This window comes from Telopea speciosissima, chromosome 7 (genome assembly GCF_018873765.1).
Source record: "Telopea speciosissima isolate NSW1024214 ecotype Mountain lineage chromosome 7, Tspe_v1, whole genome shotgun sequence".
Lineage (NCBI taxonomy): Eukaryota > Viridiplantae > Streptophyta > Magnoliopsida > Proteales > Proteaceae > Telopea > Telopea speciosissima.
The window spans coordinates 29,153,887-29,173,500 of NC_057922.1; the positions used below are offsets into that span (position 1 = coordinate 29,153,887).

General features: G+C 38.5%; 1 protein-coding gene across 1 annotated transcript; it reads left to right on the forward strand.

The window, feature by feature from the left end:
* The first annotated feature begins 6,389 nt into the window (after nt 1-6,389).
* On the forward strand, nt 6,390-7,791 carry LOC122669682 (bifunctional epoxide hydrolase 2-like). Its single transcript, XM_043866512.1, has 5 exons — nt 6,390-6,469; nt 6,557-6,771; nt 6,916-7,080; nt 7,177-7,412; nt 7,520-7,791. The coding sequence occupies exons 1-5, from the start codon at nt 6,400-6,402 to the stop codon at nt 7,770-7,772; spliced, it is 939 nt and encodes a 312-aa protein (XP_043722447.1). The 5' UTR covers nt 6,390-6,399; the 3' UTR covers nt 7,773-7,791.
* The last annotated feature ends 11,823 nt before the right edge of the window (nt 7,792-19,614 follow it).

The window sequence follows — 19,614 nt, forward strand, 5'->3', positions numbered from 1 at the left end:
AGCCACGATGACGGGAGCTATAACCCATGAATATATGAAGGGAGGATCTATAGTCAAGTTTGTGTTTATTGAATGGTCACAATAAGGGATAGCAAGCACTACCAAAAACACGAAGTTGACTATAATCAGGTTGGGTACCAAATAATTAGAGCTTGGGGAGACATTATTTAAAAGGGGGGTATGTAATCTATTAATGAGGAAGACCGCAGTGTCAAAGCAAAGTGCCAAAATTGTTGCGGCACATGGGCATGGGCCACAAGGGCAAGACCAGTTTCTACTATGTGTCGATGTCGACGCTCAGCCGAACCATTTTGTTCATGGGTATGCGGGCAAGATAACCGGTGGTTTATGCCATTATTGTCTAAATAGGTGTCTAAATAGGTTTTGAAGAACCTACGTCCACAGTGTAGAACTTCAACTATGCATTGGTAAGTTTACAATGACAATCTTTATAGGAGATAAGAGAATCAATCAAGGGATGTGTCCCTTCTTTGTAAGGAAATGATTTGAATTGGGATTGATTCTTATCTCTTGAGGATCCATTTACTCTTTCAACAGTGTTTTTATTTAAATTCTTTCCTTCTCTGAATTCCGAACGATTTGCCGTGTGATTGAGATCCTTGTCAATCCATTGTGTTGGTTTGCCATAGTTGTAGAAAACGGTAGGATGGGATTTGAAAGTATTCAAATCACATTTTGAATGATTTCCTTCTATACAAGCCCTGTTATCTCTAGTGCTACTATGTCATGGCCTAATCTTGGTCCCCAATAAATTTCTTTCTTACATTTTTGGGGAAAAAAAAAATTTATTGTCCCATTTGTCCTCATTTTATCATACACAGTAATGGTAACAAATACAGATATTGCAGGAACATGAAAGCATTAAGGGTTTGTTTGGTTGCAAGGGGAATGGAAATTTTTTATGTAAAATGAAATTTTTTTCCTAAGAGATAATAATTTTAGGTGTTTGATTGTGAGGGAATTGTGTTTCCCATGAGAAATAAATTTCACTTTTGAGATCAGATTGCAATTTTAATTTACTGACCAAAAACGCAAGTAAAATCAGAAGCCGAGAAACGACTTGAACCTTGCTTTGTTCGTTGTTTCGTCCATTGGAGAATCTCTGCAAACGTTTGAGAAGCTGAAGCCCTAACATCTCTGATGCTAGTTCTGAGAAGGCTTCGAAGCTCGAGCAAGCTCCGAAGCTAGGACGGGGCCTTCGATTCAAGTCTTCGGTAGACCTTGCATCTGGTTCATTGAAAAAATCCCCAGACCCTTGCCCCCTTCTTCTCCGTCTCCGTTCCTTGGCGATTGTAGCGACCTGCGAAGTGCGACCTCACAACACCGGAATACCCCCTGTGGCAGTCGGTAATTGCAGCAGCAGATTCACTATCTCCGTTCAATTCGGCCAGCGACAATCTATTTACTCTGTAAGTTTTCTCTCTGTGTGTGTGACTGTCTCTCTCTCTCTCTCTCTTCTCTATAAATTGTCTGAGCTTTCTATCCTTACAGAGATGCTTTATTTGCTTCCTGAATCTTAAAATCGAGATGAGTTGCACTTGTGGGAAAGCTTTTTAGCTTATGTATAATACCTTAATGGAAGTTCATCTGTCTGAGATTTGGTTTTATTTATTTGAATGATGTATTAGTTTGTTTATCTTTTTTTTCGCCTTGTTGTTTCCTTTGTTTGCCTGTGTATTCTGAGCACAAGGGCACTGTGTTTAAACTCTTCTCCTTCACAAACCCTTGTATGTGCACCTTCCATCTTTCCTGGATCTCCTTCTTCATGTGCTTCATATCCACATTTGCTGCTGCTCCCCTTGTACCCATCATTTGAGACAATCTCAACCTCAAACGGTCCAACAACCCAAATATTAACACAGTTTTTGAGGTACAGAGGTAGTGCTTAAACGAATGCTGCCTCTGTATTCAAATATCTGATTAGTTACCATCTGCTAGATATTTAACACTGATACTGATATCCTATCTCAACATGACAGCATTAGTAGACTGGATATTGGGGTTAGTTGGTCACTGACTTACTGTCTCAGGATATAAAGAGCCTCTGCTGAGGCTGGAGTTGAACCAGACTGAATAGAAGGTGTGGCAAATTATGGGAGCTGTGCTATGATTTGTAGCCTTTGGTAAGAGGGTAATAAAATGAGAGTTTTTGAAGTTCATAGTAAACCCTCACATTAAGTCACTAAAGGAGCTGAAAAAGGGTACTTAAGTGGGCTTCAAGTTGTATTGAATCCCAAGGAGTGGATATTTTATCAAAAGCATTGGATTTTTTTCTGCTTATTAGGGGTGGGGGGGGGGGGGAGATCGTTTTCTGTTCAATGTTCTTACAACCGATGTCTAGATTTTGGGGCCTTGTACACTATAGTAGAGGCTTTTTTATACCATATATAATTCACTTTGACTTGTCAAGAAAAGGAATTGAATATGATCTGCTCCGTATCTGGTGTGTTACAAGCTTGGATATATAACATTTTTGCTATGAGTAAGCTACTGCTTGCTACATCTCTTACTTTTAAATTGTTTACGGAGTTGTGATGTTTTCTAACATTCTTTGGGAATAAATTTTGAATTATTTTGTTTTTTACTTGTGGCTATCTTTTCTAAATCTACATCAGTCTAGCATCAAGTTATTGTTGGTTGAGTTCAATGACCCACTTGTAATTAGTATTAGTATTTTGGTCTTTAAATGTTTCAATTAGTTTTTAGTTGAGTTGTCAAACCATTATAGGGAGGCAGAACAATTTAGTTTTTAGTAGATGTCTTTGGTTGCATAAACTTAGATTGTTCCTCAACTCTTCCTACCATAGAAGCTGCGGATTTATTGCAGAAATTGTCTTTAGATTCTCAGCCCAAGACTCTTGACGTTCCTGAGGTCATGAAGAAGGTAATTTGTATATGGTTTCCTTTGTTTCCCTGAGAAGTTAGCTTGTAAGAAACAAAATACAGGGGGTCGATGCTGTCCCGCTGGTTTGGAGAGATGAGCAGTCACCGGCTCCTTGAAGAGATAACATCATCCAAAATGGTGCCGTAGGAGACTCTAGATGTGGACTGCCATTTGGAATTTTGTCTTGCTTGGACTTGGGAGGGGTGTTTAGTTATTGTAAAGACATGTGGTCTAGGGTCTTAACCGTGTACTTATCCTTATAGTTAAACAATTAGTGTATCATGTTGCCTTTTGTTTTTCCACTTTCTCAATTTATTCTCAATTAGAGAATAAATTATTACTGATTACTGTGAAAATACTTTGATTCTTTAAAGTTTTATAGTTAAAAACATATATAATAGAACACAAGAGTATGAATTAGAATTAACTAATACTTGTGTCAGCTTTAGAACATCGAAAAGATTCAATTCTTCTAAGTACTGTTAGATAATATATGTTTCCACCCATGCACCCACATGGTTCTCCTATAACAGACTAAAATACTTCTGAAGTACTGTTTAGATAATATATGTTTGTCCAAAGAAGCTATTAACTATAGAACCAAGCTGAGATCAGGCCTGGTTTCAATGAAAGAAAAAAAAAACTTTATAAATGGTTTTCATTGGAACCTTCTTTATTTCCTTCATGTATTGTTTGTCTGTGCTTCTTTTCCTCAGTTATAGTGTCTTATGTATCCCTTTGTTTCTTTTTTCATTGGTTGGTTTTTGGTTCTTGTAGTTGGGATATTTAAAGTTGGTTTGGTCTGTCCTAATCACTTTCAATAGCCTTTTTTAGTGATTCTGGAATCATGTCTTTAGGTTTATCTTGGAAGGTTCCTTGTTTAGTTTTCTTTTGTTGCCTTGGTTTGTGTTCCTAGACAAACCTTGTATTTCTGTATGAATTTTGTTCCTCTCTCTCTTTTTAATTTCTTTTCCCATGATTGTTAATGTGAGATTATACTTAATATCCATTACCAAGGTTGCGAAAAAGAAATCAAGTCAGGTTCCTAGCAACACATACAATGTGATAAAAGCCCAATGGTAATTTTTTTTTTCAAATGTTATTTCAGTCATGTAACACAATGTGATTTTCAATCTTTTTTCTTTATTATTATTCTCTCTTATATACTGTGTTTGGGTAACATGGTGCTTGCTGAAATTTCTTTTTCCATTTTTTGAGCTCAATGTATCTTTACTATATTGTTTTCTGGTGTGATCCTTTTTTGTATGTTTTGAGGTACATGATTTGCTTATAGCAGCTCACTGTAGTCTGTATGATTCTGACTCTTCCAATGAACTGGGGTAAGGGTGTTGATGCTGTGGTTATGCTTTACTGTTCCAAACGCATATTTGATTAGGTATTGTGTATGTGGGAAGAAAGCCCAAGAGATGAAAGCTTGCATGAGCTCATGTTTTGTCTACATCCATGCCTCAGTTACTTATTCCTGCTGATATAGTCATATTTGACTTAAAACCCTGCTCATTAGTATATGATCTATTGAATGTTTTGTTTGGCTGGATTAAAGGCATATATCTCTCATGTAATTTTGTATCCATTATTAGTGGTCATGAATTTGATGGAAATTTTGGGAGAGGGTAATGGGTAATGTGCTGCTGAAGAGAAACATTGCCTTTATGAAATTTGTCCAGGCCCTTGTCTATGACAAGAACTAGTATTTTTTGTGAAAACATAATCTAAGTTACTATTTTGTGTGTAATTAATCTTACAGCTGCTAACCTAACTTTTGCGTTCATGCATTATTTTACAGCTGTTAACCAACATCTGTTTATGAGATAATCTACAGTGAGAGAATGTTCTGTGGCATTTGAACTAAACCTAAGAGATGAGTTTCCAATGGGAAAGAGACATGTTGATGAACTACCAAACCACTTTATATGAAGAAGTTTTCTGCTACAGAAACTTTTTCCTTTATGCTTCTTTTTTCTAGTCATATATCTATGTTCTTTCATCCGGAAGCCTGTCTTCTCCCTAGTTGTTTATGTGGGTTGTCAATGGGATGTTTAAAATTATCACCTAATGGGTCCCCATTTGGTATCTACTATGTAAAAATTAGTGCATTCACTGGGTTCCCTTCTTTTTTCTTCTTGTTCCACTGATTGCATCAAGCTCCTTTTGGACTGCCATTGCATGCTATGCCATCCAGGATACCAGCAGGTCTTTGATTTCTTTTGAGGAATGCTTGAAGTATTTCTATGAGTGTTCTTATATGTGTTTCCCTTCTTGGTGTAGGATGCTCTTCCTAGAGCCATTACTTGATTGAAAACGGGATGCGTTCCTTCCAAAGTCATGGCCAGATTAAATAGTTTGAAGGGATACATGAACCAAAGTTTTCAGAGAATGACCAAGGGCTTTACTATTTTGGAAGAACTATGTTTACCTAGGAATGGTGGTGACCCTATCCTTGCCCTTGTATGCAGTGCTCACATTGTAGCTGGAAAACTTCAATAAGGAACTTGACATTGCAATCTAATACAGACATGCCATTGAGGCTGGTCTTGTTTGTGGTCATTTCTGTTTTGTTTTGTTTTTTGTTTTTTTTTTTTTTTGTAAGAAAAACGTACTGTTTGGTTGATTGAGGAAGAAGCCAGTTGGGTGTAGATAAATGCAGAAGAGGTATGTTGAATGTTTGCATTTTGAATCATTAGCCCAAATTTACAAGTTGATTTTGCTTCAACGGTCATTAATGACAATGAATGTCTGCCCATCTATTTATGAATGTTTGATAATATCCCCCCATTGATGTGTGATACCCTCTCCCGGCCATCCAAATTGTTAGAATTCAAAGCTAATTGCCTATGCACATTTGTGTGTAAGTGGTGTGTGGGTCTCAACGGATTAGCTATGATGTATTTTCAAACATTATTTCAAATTCATTAAAATTCTGTTATATATAGCAAAAGTTTGAAATGATTGGTACACCCCTTGGTCCTTTTCAATTTTCCAGGGGTTGTGCCAGTCATTTCGTGCAACTATCCCTGGGTGCAGGTACACACCGCACTACAACATTGGTTAGCGTTCTTTTTTTCATAAATTATTAAGAAAGAGCCTTAATAAGTGAAAGTTAGTATAGTAGGTTGGATTACAAATTTTAAAAAATTTTACATTAATTTTACAGACAACCAAACTACTTAGTAAAATTAATTTCACTTTACTTCCTTTGCAACCAAACGACTTAAAAGGGAAAAAAAATTCCCTTCACTTCCCTTCCCTTCCCTTCACTTCCCTTTCCTATTTCACTTGCAACCAAACACACCCTAAGGGAGATGCATGAACTCGCACATAGGCCAACTCAGAGGAATCCCAACAACTCTGAATCTTCTTTTTCCCTTTATTAAGTCTTAGCTTCCCCCTTCCCCCCTCCCCCCTCTCCCCTGTTCTCCCTCCCTCTCCCTCTCTCACTGGTTTGTGTGTGCGCACGTCTTCAGTTTTACCCGATGGATCAGATTCAGCACAAGTACGTTGATGTAAGAGGACTGAAGCTCCACATCGCTGATATCGGAACAGGTTGAACCCCTCTACTCTTTCCTACCTTTAATTTCCTGCATTTCATCAACTACTTAGTATAATAATGGTGTTCTCTCTTGGGTGCAGGTCCTTCAGTAGTGGTGTTCTTGCATGGATTTCCTGAGATATGGTATTCATGGCGGCACCAGATGATTGCTGTTGCAAATGTTGGATTCCGTGCCATTGCACCTGATCTGAGGGGTTATGGACTGTCTGAACAGCCCACTGAACTTGAAAAAGCATCCTTCACTGACTTTGTCCATGATCTGTTGGCAATCCTAGATTCCTTTGGAATTCCCAAGGTTTAATTCTGATTTCTAAGTACAGAATTTCTAATCCCCATTCTGCAAGTCATAGCTTAATTTTCGATCACCTTTACCATTATTTATTCATGTCTCTTGTCTGTTCAATTCACGGTCTTCTACGCTTGGGAACCATGAAACCAGGCTTTCCTGGTTGGGAAAGATTTCGGAGCTTGGCCTGTGTATTTGTTTGCTCTCTTCCATCCGGAAAGGGTTTCAGGAATTGTATCATTGGGCGTGCCCTTCTTTCCTCGGAGACCCAATGCATTTGATAGCCTACCAGAGGGCTTCTACATTAACAGATGGAAGGTATTGTATTGACCTCTCCTGTCATAGAAATCACTAATACTCAAACATTCCTCTCCTAATTTCTCCTAAATTTTAGTTTTTCCTTCTTGATTCTAGGAACCTGGACGAGCTGAGACAGATTTTGGCCGCTTTGATGTTAAAACAGTACTTAGGAACATATATATTCTCTTCTCCAGAAGTGAAATTCCAATTGCAGAGAGAGATCAAGAGATCATGGACATGGTGGACTCATCTACTCCCCTACCGGCTTGGTTCACAGAAGATGATCTCCAGGCCTATGCAACATTATATGAAAAATCAGGATTGACTGTTCCATTACAAGTGCCATACAGGTTACCTAGAATCCTTTTCGTAGCCTTAATCTGAATTCTGGATTGACCAGAAAACTCTCATTGTTGTAGTTTTCTACCTTGTAAAATATATTGGTGTTTTCATGTAGGTCACTCAAAGGGTCCCCCACTATAACTTACCCAAAAGTTGAAGTTCCAGTGCTGCTCATCATGGGAGGGAAGGATTACTTCCTCAAATTCCCAGGGATCAATGACTACATATCAAGCGGAAAGGTGAACGAATATGTCCCTGATTTAGAGATTACATTCTTGCCTGAAGGAACCCATTTCATTCAGGAACAATTCCCAGAGCAGGTGAATGAACTGATCACCACATTCCTTATCAGTCATACCATTTCCTAAGATATCACAATAAATTTACATGTTTGTCTCAAGAATTAAAGGGCTCCTTGTAGAATGTGTTTGATGTGGAACTTGACTTGGTCCTTCCATCAAATACATAGTTTGAACTATTGGATTGGATATTTACATTTAATGGCTCTATTATCTCCCAAAAGATATGTCATACCTCCACTTCCTTCAAATAGCAAGTAGAGGCGATCACTGCAATGCATCTTCCCCTCTGCAATGAGCTTCTGAGCTCTATCAAGTAGAAAGCAAGCTAGTCTGTACAGAAACTCCACATTAGCCATCAATCCCAACCAGCTTAAGCAAACCCCTGTTCCAAACAACCTCCCTAGCATCACCAACTGCTTTTAGAAACTCCTCACATCCAAAACCCTGACCAGTATAACTGACTAGTTAGCAAAACAACTTGGAAAACCAGAGCACCTAGTTTCTATAAACCAAAACCTTACCTCTAACTTGTCTGGTAACTACTTACTGAAACCAAGGGAGAAGCACACTAAAAAGAAACCCTGAGTAAGGCCTCCACTAACTTGTAGGATGTGCCCAAAAATATGAGACTTATCAATGCCATAGCCATTTCCTTGGGTTCTCCTTAACACAGAGTTCTGACCCTTATTGGGAAAAGGTTCTCTGGACCACTGGCTTAGGGTACACTAGCATCTCTATCTGTCCCCCTCACATCAAATGTTCACAGTACCTTTCAATGTATGATTCTTATATGATTCTTTTTTACCACACCTCATAGGTGGGTTTCTCTATACCACTTGCTAAGAACTAGTGTGTTGCCCATGCCCAAACACAGTGAAGGGCGAAATGACTGCCCCACCCCCTATGAAAGGGGTAAATGCTACATGTTGCTTCTGGTCAAGAGAGTGGAGAGTATCCTTGACATCCTCCCAACCTTTGCTTGGGATTTGGGTTGAACTCATCCTCAAAAATTAGTCATTAAGGAGAGGGTGCCTAAGTACCTATAAACCCTCCTCAACCCCACATTTTCATTCATATCCGATGTGGGACTATTTTGAACTATTTTATTCCGTTTTCCATGAAACCCCATAACACCCAATAAGAGCTATCCTTCTTGGATAACCGTCTTCCATCCTTGATAACTGTCAATGCACCTTACACGATCACAACCTTTCATTCAGACAACCCCCCCCCTCCCCCCCGCCCCAACATTAATCTCCACTGCAAGGGAAATTTAAGAATGGAAGGAATAGTCCCTTCACCAATGCGTTTGTTCAAGAAGGAACAAAGCTGTAGGAACCCAGCTCAACCATTTAACAACTCGTCCGGAACATCTTTAGGAAGATTAATTAGTCAAAGAATCGAGGTGGGTAGCAACAGAAATTAAAAACTAAAGAATGTGTCGCCATGATTGGACAAACAAGTTGGCACAAAGAAAAGCAATGCAATTTAAAGAAATAATTACCTCCTTAAACTGGGCTAAATACTTAACCAAGCAACCGTTCATCGCCGGCCTGCTTTGCTGCAAAAGCACCGTGAGCACACACCGATACTGGTATCCACAAACCAGATAAAAACCCAATTGTAGATATAGAAGAGAGAGAGAGAGAGTACGCAGAACCGTGGAAGCGAAGTCACAAGCCTTGAAAATATCAGAAACTTTTGGCTATGGTTTTAGAAGTAATATGTGCCGATGGTTTGAGATCCAAAGCTGTTCGCTTGAATCTCTCAGCGAGCATTGGGTAAGGAACAGAGAGAGCAGCTTCAGAAGAGAAGCTTTGATTGGTGTTGGAGTTGGACTGGTAACGTGAAAACGCAAGAATGGCACATGAGAAATGCTGTTTAAATGGACTGGGCTTTGGATCGTTAAGGCCCAGTGATTGACCGTTCCAATTCGAATGATCCCAATTATCCGGCCCAACATAATCAAACCTGGAAACCACAGTGCCACAGTGGCTTCCATCCTTTGTTGTAAATTCGTTTTAGTGGGGCCACTTCTTTTGATCCTAAAAATTTTAAAAAAAAAATTTGGTATTGGAATATTTTGATAAAAATTTTAGTATAAGACTTTTGATCAATACATAATATATTCCAAAAATGCCAATCCCTAAAAATATATGCCATACTATAGATTTACTTTCCTACCCAAAAAAATAGATTTTTTGACATTTACATACTTAAGAAAGAAGGCAGCTGCACAAAGACTAGAGCAATTTTTTTTTTGGTAAATAAAGACTTGAGCAAATTGTTGCATTAGAGTGAAACAGCTGTAGGGAAAACAAAAAAATTGTAATCTAATATTTTTGCCCTTTTAATATAACACATTTCTTCTTTCAATAAAGAGTAAAATCCTGTCATTTCATATGTATACTTGAAAAGCATGCAAAACAATGATAACTATTGAAAGTGACCTAATGATAAGGGTGTCAATTTGGGACTAGAATCAGGAATTGTCTCAAACCAATCCACTGAAATCTAGTACTAGCCTTTTCCATTACTAAATGGGATGATTCAGGGAGTTGGATTTGGGATCAATTACTATAAATGGGATTTCGCAATGGTTCCAGAACCAAAATACAAATACTGGCAGAGATCGAAATTGCCAAAACCCATTTAAGATTTGTATTTAATCCTAGTTAAAATTCTAGAATCAAGATGGTTAAAGTCATTTGAAGTTTGGATAGAAAAAACCGAGGATGTACAGCTGTGTGAGGCTAGCTTTGATAAAGGATCAGTCAGTTGATAGCATGGTTTTAATGCATCGTATCAGAACAGGTATCGGCAATCCTCAAAACCAATACGATACTGATATGGTTTCGGCCTGGATCAGTTGTATCAGACAAAATTACCCTTGAATTTCCTTAAAAATGAGTTTTCTAACCATTTTACTCCTTGTCCGTATCGTGCTACTGATATGGTATCGGTATGATATCGATATCGGTGACTAACAAAACCGGTACGTATCGCCCGATACAGACGATACAATATCGATACTTAGAACCATGGTTGATAGTTGGAGCAGACATGTGGCAAGAGAAGTTTGCCTTGACGAAAATGATCAATAGAGTTAGGGTTTAGGGATATCAAATAGGACGGTTCATGCGGGACTGATTCTGATCGGTTCAGGGAGTTCCAGTTGGGCAGGGGGTTCAGTATTCAAGCGGATTCAGATGGATGGCTAGGTTAAGTGGGTTTGGGTGTGGGCAAGCTAGACTTGGGTAATGGTAAGTCTAGATTAAATGGGTGGGCTAGGGGTTAAGAGTTGGGTTTCAGGTGGGGTTTTTCAAGAAGACGAGGCAAAGGGGTTGCAAGAATGGGGGCATTCATGTTAGGGTTTAGGGTTTAAGCACTGGTTGCTTAAAGCATTACACCCTATGTATCAAGTTTGGAATACCCAGGCTACTACCTCCAGCTAGTATTTATAAGGAAACTAGGGTTTAGGTCAGATGGGCTAATTACTAGATTGTCCCTCACAGCCTGAGCCATAATACATGTAGGATTATATTAGAACATATAAAGGGATATTACCATAATACCCTTACAATCTCCTCCTATGTTCTACATATATCCACCACACATGTATAGAAACCATTGTTCAATCAGTAATTGAATCAAAATGAATTGAATAAGTTAAATATCAACAATCCAATAAATCAAGTAAGTAAACTTCAAGAAATAGAACTAGGGTTTTAGGTCAAAATTAAACCCAACAACAAATCCGAAGTTCCACATGCAAGTGGCTAAATAAAAAAAAAATAGAAAAAGAAAAAGTCCTTGCAATCCATGTAACTTTACTCATCAAGTAAGTCATCCTCATCGAGAACTAGGTTCAACCATTCTCCTCCATTTTCGCCATTCTCTGTAATTTGTCAAATATGAATTTCATAAGATAACACGAATTCAATCATTTGCACAATAGTATCTAGTTCAACAATATGAACTTAGTACATTCCATATATGGCTGAAGGTAAATAAAAAACAATAAGTATCATCATTAAGTTTTTTTACAAGAACTCGATCCTATATAGTCTCTATCACAAGGACCATACCATGTTTCCATTTGGAATACTGTGTTCGTCATATCAGTCATAGATTTATGTTGTATCATCAAATCTAGAATGATATACCATATTATGAAAGACATGTCATCAAATTTGGAATGACATAAAGACTAGCACAATATCATTGAAACATATCAAACATTTTTTATATTCTTTTGTGGAATAACGAAGTAAGGAAACTTCATATGAAAAATTTGCTACACCATACTTAGTAACCTAACTAAGTTATCTGAAACATGTAATCTGTCCCGAATGCTTTTCAAGGCTAGATGAGACTCGAATAATTCAAAATAATGCTGGGTTAGGTTAAGACCTAACTAAATGGTCTTTAAACCCATCTCCCCCGAAGTTTTGAATGTTCGATCTTTATTCAATCCATTTGTAAAGGCATCTACCGTATTATCCTTTGATCTCACATCTATCAAAGTGATAATCTCTTGTTCTGTTCGCTAATTCAACATGGCCTGTTTCAGCCTGATGTGTCTCCTCTTACCATTAAAGAGTGAGTTATTCACTATCGTCTTTGTTGCTTGATTATCACAGAATATAGATATAAAGTTTAACTTTAAACTTCTCAATGGAATATCCATGATCAGATCCTTTATCCACTCTGTTTTATCTCCCGCAGAAACTAGAGCATAAAGTTTCGATTCCATAGATGACATAGCAATATCAGTATGTCTCTTGGACTTTCATGCTATAGTTGTTCCTCCTAGTATAAATACATAACCACTGGTGGATCTGTTGTCTCCCAAATCTAAGCACCAAGATGCATCAGAATATCCTTCCAAAGTTGGTGGATATCCAGTATAACAGAGAGCATAACCTAGAGTACCCTTAAGGTATCTCATCAGCCTCGACAGGACATTCCAATGCTCTTTTCCAGGATTACTAGTGAAACGACTCAGCATGCCTACCGAAAAGTCTATGTCTGGCCTAGTGCAACTCATTGCATACATGAGACTACCAATCAGTTTAGAATATTCTAACTGATTCATGGTGTCACCTGTGTTAGGTTTCAACCGTTTGTTATAGTCATAGGGTGTCTCAATCGGTTTACAATCACTGTATCCCCAACTAGAAAGTAGCTTCTCAATGTAATGAAACTGACTAAGGGTGATCCATTGCTCACTGAAGCTTACTCTCATCTCAAGAATAGCGTCTACCACACCAAGATCTTTCATGTCGAATTCTTTGGACAAGGTTTCTTTAATGTCACTCACTACAGAGAGATCAGAACCTAGAATCAATATGTTGTCTACATACAAACAAATAATCGCGACCTTGTTTCATTCAGATAAAAAATAAAGGAACTTATCCGAGTTGTTGGTCCTAAAATCAAGGCTCTTTACTGTCTTGTCAAACTTCTCATGCCACAATTTAGGTGCTTGTTTAAGACCATAGAGAGATTTGTTTAATTTACAAACTCTCTTTTCATAACATTCCATGACAAACCCTTCAGGTTGGTTCATGTAGATTTCTTCTGTTAGGTCTCCATTTAGGAAAATCATTTTTATATCCATTTGATGCACAACATAGTGCTCAATAGATGCTACGGCAAGAAGAATCCTTATCGTTGCCAAATGGCAGACCAGGGAGTAGATGTCAAAATAATCTATCCCACACACCTGGGTATAGTCCTTAGCTACTAACCGTGCTTTATACCTAGCTATAGACCCATCAGGATTAAGTTTCTTCTTCAGTACCCACTTACTGCCTATTGTCTTAGCCCCTCTAGGTAGATCGATCAACAAGGTGACAGGTCCCATTCTGCATTAAAGAGCTCATTTTCTCATCAATGGGTTCTTTCCATAGCAGTGAGTCCCTAGATCTCATCGCTTCCTTATAGGTGGATGGATCAGTCTCTATATGGTAAGTCACAAAATCCTCATCAAAATTCTTGGGTACTCGGTCTCTAGTAGATACTCTTCTAGACTCTAATTCAGGGAGCATTGTGGGAGTAGTGTCAGAAATAATTGGTTCAAATTCCAAAGGTGATTCTGTAATCATTTTTGTCAGACCAGGCAAGGTCAGGCCTTTATCTCTGAGGAATCTATCCTCAAAGAATATAGCATCCCTATATTCTATCACCACATTGGTTGATAGATCCAAAAATCGGTCTGCATCACTGTCTTCTGCATAACATAAGCTATACAGCCCCAAACCTTAAATAGTGTCATATCTACAGGGATGGTTATGCCATAGTTTATAAGGTGTAGAATTCAGTTTTGAATGTGGTAGTCTATTTAGAATGTGATTTGCAGTCAACACTGCTTCTCCCCAATAGTAAGAGGGCATGTCAGCTGTCAATTACATGGAGTTTAACATCTCTATTAACGTCCTGTTCTTTCTTTCAGCTATGCCATTTGATTGAGGTGAGTAAGGAGCAGTAGTTTCAAGGATTATGCCCGCAGAGGCACAAAATTCTTTGAACTCTGTCAATTTGTAATTCTCCTCCCCTATAACTTCTAAATCTTTTAATTTTCAAGTTCAACTGATTTTCTACCCTATTCTTAAAAATTTTTTAATTTTCAAATGCTTCATCTTTAGATTTTAACAGGTATAAATGACAATATCTAGAAAAATCGTCTATAAATATTATCAAATACTTCCGACCTCCTCTAGTTGTGTAACTTTTAAAGTCACAAATGTCAGAATGTATAAGTTTAAGAAGTTGAGTGCTCCTACAAATCAATCTAAAAAGTTTTCTAGTTATTTTGGTTTGAGCACACTTCATGTTAAATCTGTGCCCAAAACCCAGTTCAAAACCCAGTCTGACAACCAGTTTGGTTTGAACCTTTTGTGTAGAACCGAGAGCGGAGTACGCTCGTGAACTGTGGGCCATGATACACAAGCCATCCCACAAGATTGTCGATTGTGACTCGGGGAAACTCGTCAAGGATAGGTACCTCGACAAAGATAGGGGGAGTTTGTCTACGAGGGTGCATTCCTAGAATTCCCTTATTCTGAGGACTCGCACGGCCCGCACCTGGTGTACCCGTACCCACTTAGAGATGATTGGGAGTAAGTCGGTATCCTAATAACTTATGTGTATAAATACTAGAATGGGCTTGGGCTTAGAACCTTAGCATCATTCTATTTCTATTAGAACCTAGACTATGGGCCTAACAAGAGGGTAGGCCCATTAACTTAAATTAAGACCTAAGGATAACCCCTAACCAAATAAGCCCTAGCAAAATGGACTTAAGGACCCATGACCAAATCAAACATGACTTAAGACTAAAGTGAGGTAAATAGGGGTCAAACTACTATTCACCTCACAATAGAAACCCTAAATCATGGAGAGGAAAGGAGAGAAGGAAAGAAAGAAGAAGAAGAAGAAAGAAGAAGAAAGAAGAAGGGAGAAGGAAGGAGAGAGGTGGAACTCAAGCTAGCTTTCCTACCTTGGTGAGCACTCTCTCTTTCTCTCTCTCTCTCTCTCATTTCCTAATTTATAGAGCTAGGGATTGGGTTATGATAAGCTATAAATGCTTCACCTACCTAATGGAAAGGTCATTAATGGCTAATCTATGATGCTTAGTTATAAAGACACCTAATCCTACTTTGAACCCTATTCACTCTTCTCCATTTATGAATCCTAAGTTGGGGTTTCACCTCCATTTATAAGTTTCACCAACCCTCATGGAAGACCATAGATGTATGGTTTGTGGGTTGTAGATAACATTGATTAAAGACCCTTCCAAACCCCAATACCCAAACCCATGAGTTTCCTTCCCATATGTATTTTAATGGAGGAAAACCCAATCGATCATTGGGTTTATAAACCCATGTTGGGTGTGTGCTATGGCACCTTGATTGGAGTTGTTCTCATGGCCAAAGAGACCCCTAAGGACCCCTAAGAACACACCTTTTAGCCCAAGACCTTGGGGTTGCAAAATCATTCTCGGAATGGTATGAACAGCAAGACCGACGGAGACAGGCACATGCAGGCGATCCCTGAGATGTTACAAGTGCTGGTGGGCTACTGCCAGGGGACATGCACATGGATAGGCAGATGCCATCTGCCAGTCCTAGCCTTGCTGTATATGCCGGTCCCCTGTTTCAGCCTTGTTTGATGACCTTATGGGGTCCAACTCTTCTGACCCTAAGATACTAACCTCACCCCACATTGTACATCCTCTTTAGGTTGACTCACCCGGCTCGGGGGCATATTAGTACGTGGGATGGTGAGCTTGGCATTGATCGTCGATTTAAAAAACTCGATATTGACGACTGATCAAGAATCAAAGTGAGTGAGTTAAGCAAACATCATAATTTATGGAATGTTTGTGTGTCGTGTCTTGCAAATGTCATTCATAGATGTGTACTATATTATATAATTATCGTTAAGATGGAGGACGATATACATATTTAGATGTTGATAGGACTTTACATTCTTGTCTTGCGATATTATTTATTCTATTGCACTATGGTGTGAATGGTATTAGATTTAGTTATGGGACTGGGGTGCCAGTTGGTGGTGGACCTGGGGTTTCTATTATGTGGATTCACTCATGTCATGTAGATCTAGGGCTTCGAAAGCGGGATCCAAGTGCTGGTGGGTGCTGGGTTTGAGATTGTCGTACTTATAATTGTATTAGAGTTGTCTACTGCATTAGGTAGAAACGGGGTGGTGATCGGCCGACCACTTTCGGTAATCACATCTCGTACTTGTATATGTATCTATAGGCTAGAGGGGCAAGAGGATAGCCGATCGACCGTCTTTCGGTACTATGGACTCGACCTCTAGCTTATGCATGTATGTACCCTTTTCATACAATAGATGCATTTGGCTAGGATAATGTACCCCGTACTACACCCCTTACCAACAGGGGGTAAGGTGTTAGTTAACCGATGGTAATGTCTTTTGTGATGGAATTATCGTTCCCAAAACTCGTTAGAACTTCGGTGAGTTCGCGGGACCGGGAAGGAGCTAGGGTTATTATGGAGGATTGTGTATATCTCTTGGTAGAGACCGATATTGTAGGCTTCCAACCGTAACTCGGGTTTGTGGGTTTGTCATTGTCGGTATACCATCCGCTTATGGTACCGACATCGGGGATGCTACCTAGGGTGTTGCAGTAGTACCTTACCAGACTTAGGCATTGTTTGTTAGGTAGATAATGATAAAATTTAACTTCATCATGCATTCATGTGGCATGATTGTAAATCATATATGGTGTGCGGATTATCCTGGTGGTATGGGACATTGTGGGATTTGTTTATCATGTCTAGTTTGCGATCAAACTCATTCATTATTATTATTGTGTTTGCTTGTGTAGCTTAGCTACTTACTGGGCTCAATGGAGTTCATTCCTCGAGGAAACATATTTTTTTTAGATGATTGCAGGTACATTCGAGTAGGACGGCGTGGAGTTCGAGACTCCTGATGTTGGTTATGTAGATTGGTGGACTCCGGAGATCGTGGAGCATGGACCGGAGTGCTGTTGTGATGTATGTTCCTTGGTGGGACAGTGATCTATGGCCGGTGGCCATCTTTTGATACACTTGATTTATTCCTTTTTGACTTACAGGTGTATTCTTTTGTTTCCTTTCATGATAAATGTATTATTTATACAGTAAGTAATACATAGATCCTGATTGGAATGATCTGTAATGGGAGGGTAAACTTAAACAATTATTACATAAGTTATCATGTAGATTCTGTAAACTCTGATATTACTACTATTAACCTATTTTGATCTTCTGTTGCCGTGTGTATGAGTTAATCCTGTATACTGCATCTGCGATCTTGGCCGTTTGGGAGCATATTGGTACGCTACGGTTGTATTCCCCGTGGTTCGTTAATAACTTGGTATCAAAACGCGATGCTCTACCTCAAGGACTAACTCACTGTTCACACGACCTGATTTACTTTGAACTAATGTTAAATATTAAAAACCTTATTTACAAACAAGAATCAGTAGAACAAGGGAGAATATAGAAATTTTACTGATAGAACAATGCTTTGATAATACAAATAAAGGTGGGAGACTCCCATAGAACATAACCCAGTTTAGAAATGAAGAAAAGATGAGAAACTACATACTAAACCCTAGGAGTTACATAAAAAAATGAGAGATTTGTTGGTTCCCAATACAAAAGCCATATAGGCAACAAACAAAAAGAAAGCAACTCCTATGCTATCACTACTGCTGAACTGGTGGTGGGAGTGCGTCAAGAGAACCAGAACGCCTCGTAGACCCTACTAGCAAGGGGAATGCTTCCATCATCAAGCTCCTCCGATGTGAGATTGCAATAAAAATATCTCACCAACTCAAGGTATAGACCATGCATTGGTCGGAGCATTGAAGACCACCCCTGTGCTCCGAATCTTTGGGTAATGTTGTAAAAGGTGAAATGATCCTCAACAACCTCCCTTTCACATAACACCATCTCGAACTCAAAATCGGGCCATCGAGTGGCGTGTTCCCAAGAACGGAACAATACTTCATCAAACACCTGGGGTTGCTCACCTCTGCCCCTACCTCTACCTTGGTCTTCCCCTTGGCCTTTAGCCCTGCTCCTTGTTGCTCTTGGTGACGTGGTAATGACCTACACACCATAGAAAAGAGGCATGAAGAACAAGTTAGATTGCATATAAAGAAATTTAGTTACATGGAATAATGAGGAAGAAATAGAAATGATATTCCAAAAAAAAAAATGTTTTAGACTATTGAAATGCCATATAGCTTGTCTAGAACCTCAAACTATAAGTCAAATAGATTCAGGCATATTAAGTAATAACTAATCACATATAAACTACATATGAATATGGACAATACAATGAGGGATTAGCCGTGATGCCAAGCAATGTGAGAGCATCAAAGCATTCTAAATAAAGAGATGAAAATCCATGATCACTTAGGCTTATAACCAAATAACATATAGGAAACCTCATTTGGGGATTTATACAAACACCTTACCTACACTTTGCAAATGGGTGAGCTTGTACAAGAAAGCTATGAGAACACAATGCAAACCCATATGAAATTATAGACAAACAACCATTAGAGAGCATATTCATTTGACATTTGGAAACTTCAATTCTAAGAACCCTAGACTTGAAGAAAAACTAGGAGAATGTGCAATAAATCTGAAATTTATAATGTATAGTATGTGAAAGGTGTTACAATTAGTAGAACATGTAAGAAATGCGATTAAGTCATGAGTTCATTCATGATTTAAACTAAAGTATGTAAATAAGATGGAGAAGAACCCATTTAAACATATCTACAAGCACCATACATGCTTGAAATAGGGTTGCTTAGTTCATAAATAAAATAAGTGGGGTTTGATGTAAGAATCAACACAAAATTTAAGTACATTTCCCTACTAACTTGACACTATCAATAACTAAATAAATAAAACAGCATGCATTGCTTCAACATATTCACCACCAAAAAAAAAATCCCAAAATCCCCAAAAAACCTAAGATGCAAGAATCGATTATGGCATGGAAAATTCAAGAAGTGGGTGAATGGATGTGGGTTGTATGCTCTGTGTGTAGGAGCTAATTAAGGTGGGATTGGCATAAAAAAAAAAGCTACATGATATTAAACTAGGAAAAGAGTGATCAAACCCATTTGGACATTCCTTTAAAACACCTCACATACAAAACCCATGGTTAGTGTTCTTGAGAATTAAAGGGAAGAGACCTTGTACAGGAATTACAATAAAAAAAAATAGCAAACAATGACTAATAAATGGAATTAGGGAAGTGTAAGTGAATTATTGCAATGTGTCTGGAATGGAGGGCAGGGAATCATGATTTAACACAAGAACACCCAGCAGAAATTAGGAATTTT

What these genes read in the sequence shown, in the direction of transcription:
- LOC122669682 (XM_043866512.1), top strand. Translation starts at nt 6,400, where the DNA reads ATGGATCAGATTCAGCACAAGTACGTTGATGTAAGAGGACTGAAGCTC. An exon ending in TCTACATTAACAGATGGAAG is followed by an intron (nt 7,081 to 7,176) that starts GTATTGTATTGA and finishes TCTTGATTCTAG; the next exon opens with GAACCTGGACGAGCTGAGAC. An exon ending in CCATTACAAGTGCCATACAG is followed by an intron (nt 7,413 to 7,519) that starts GTTACCTAGAAT and finishes GTTTTCATGTAG; the next exon opens with GTCACTCAAAGGGTCCCCCA.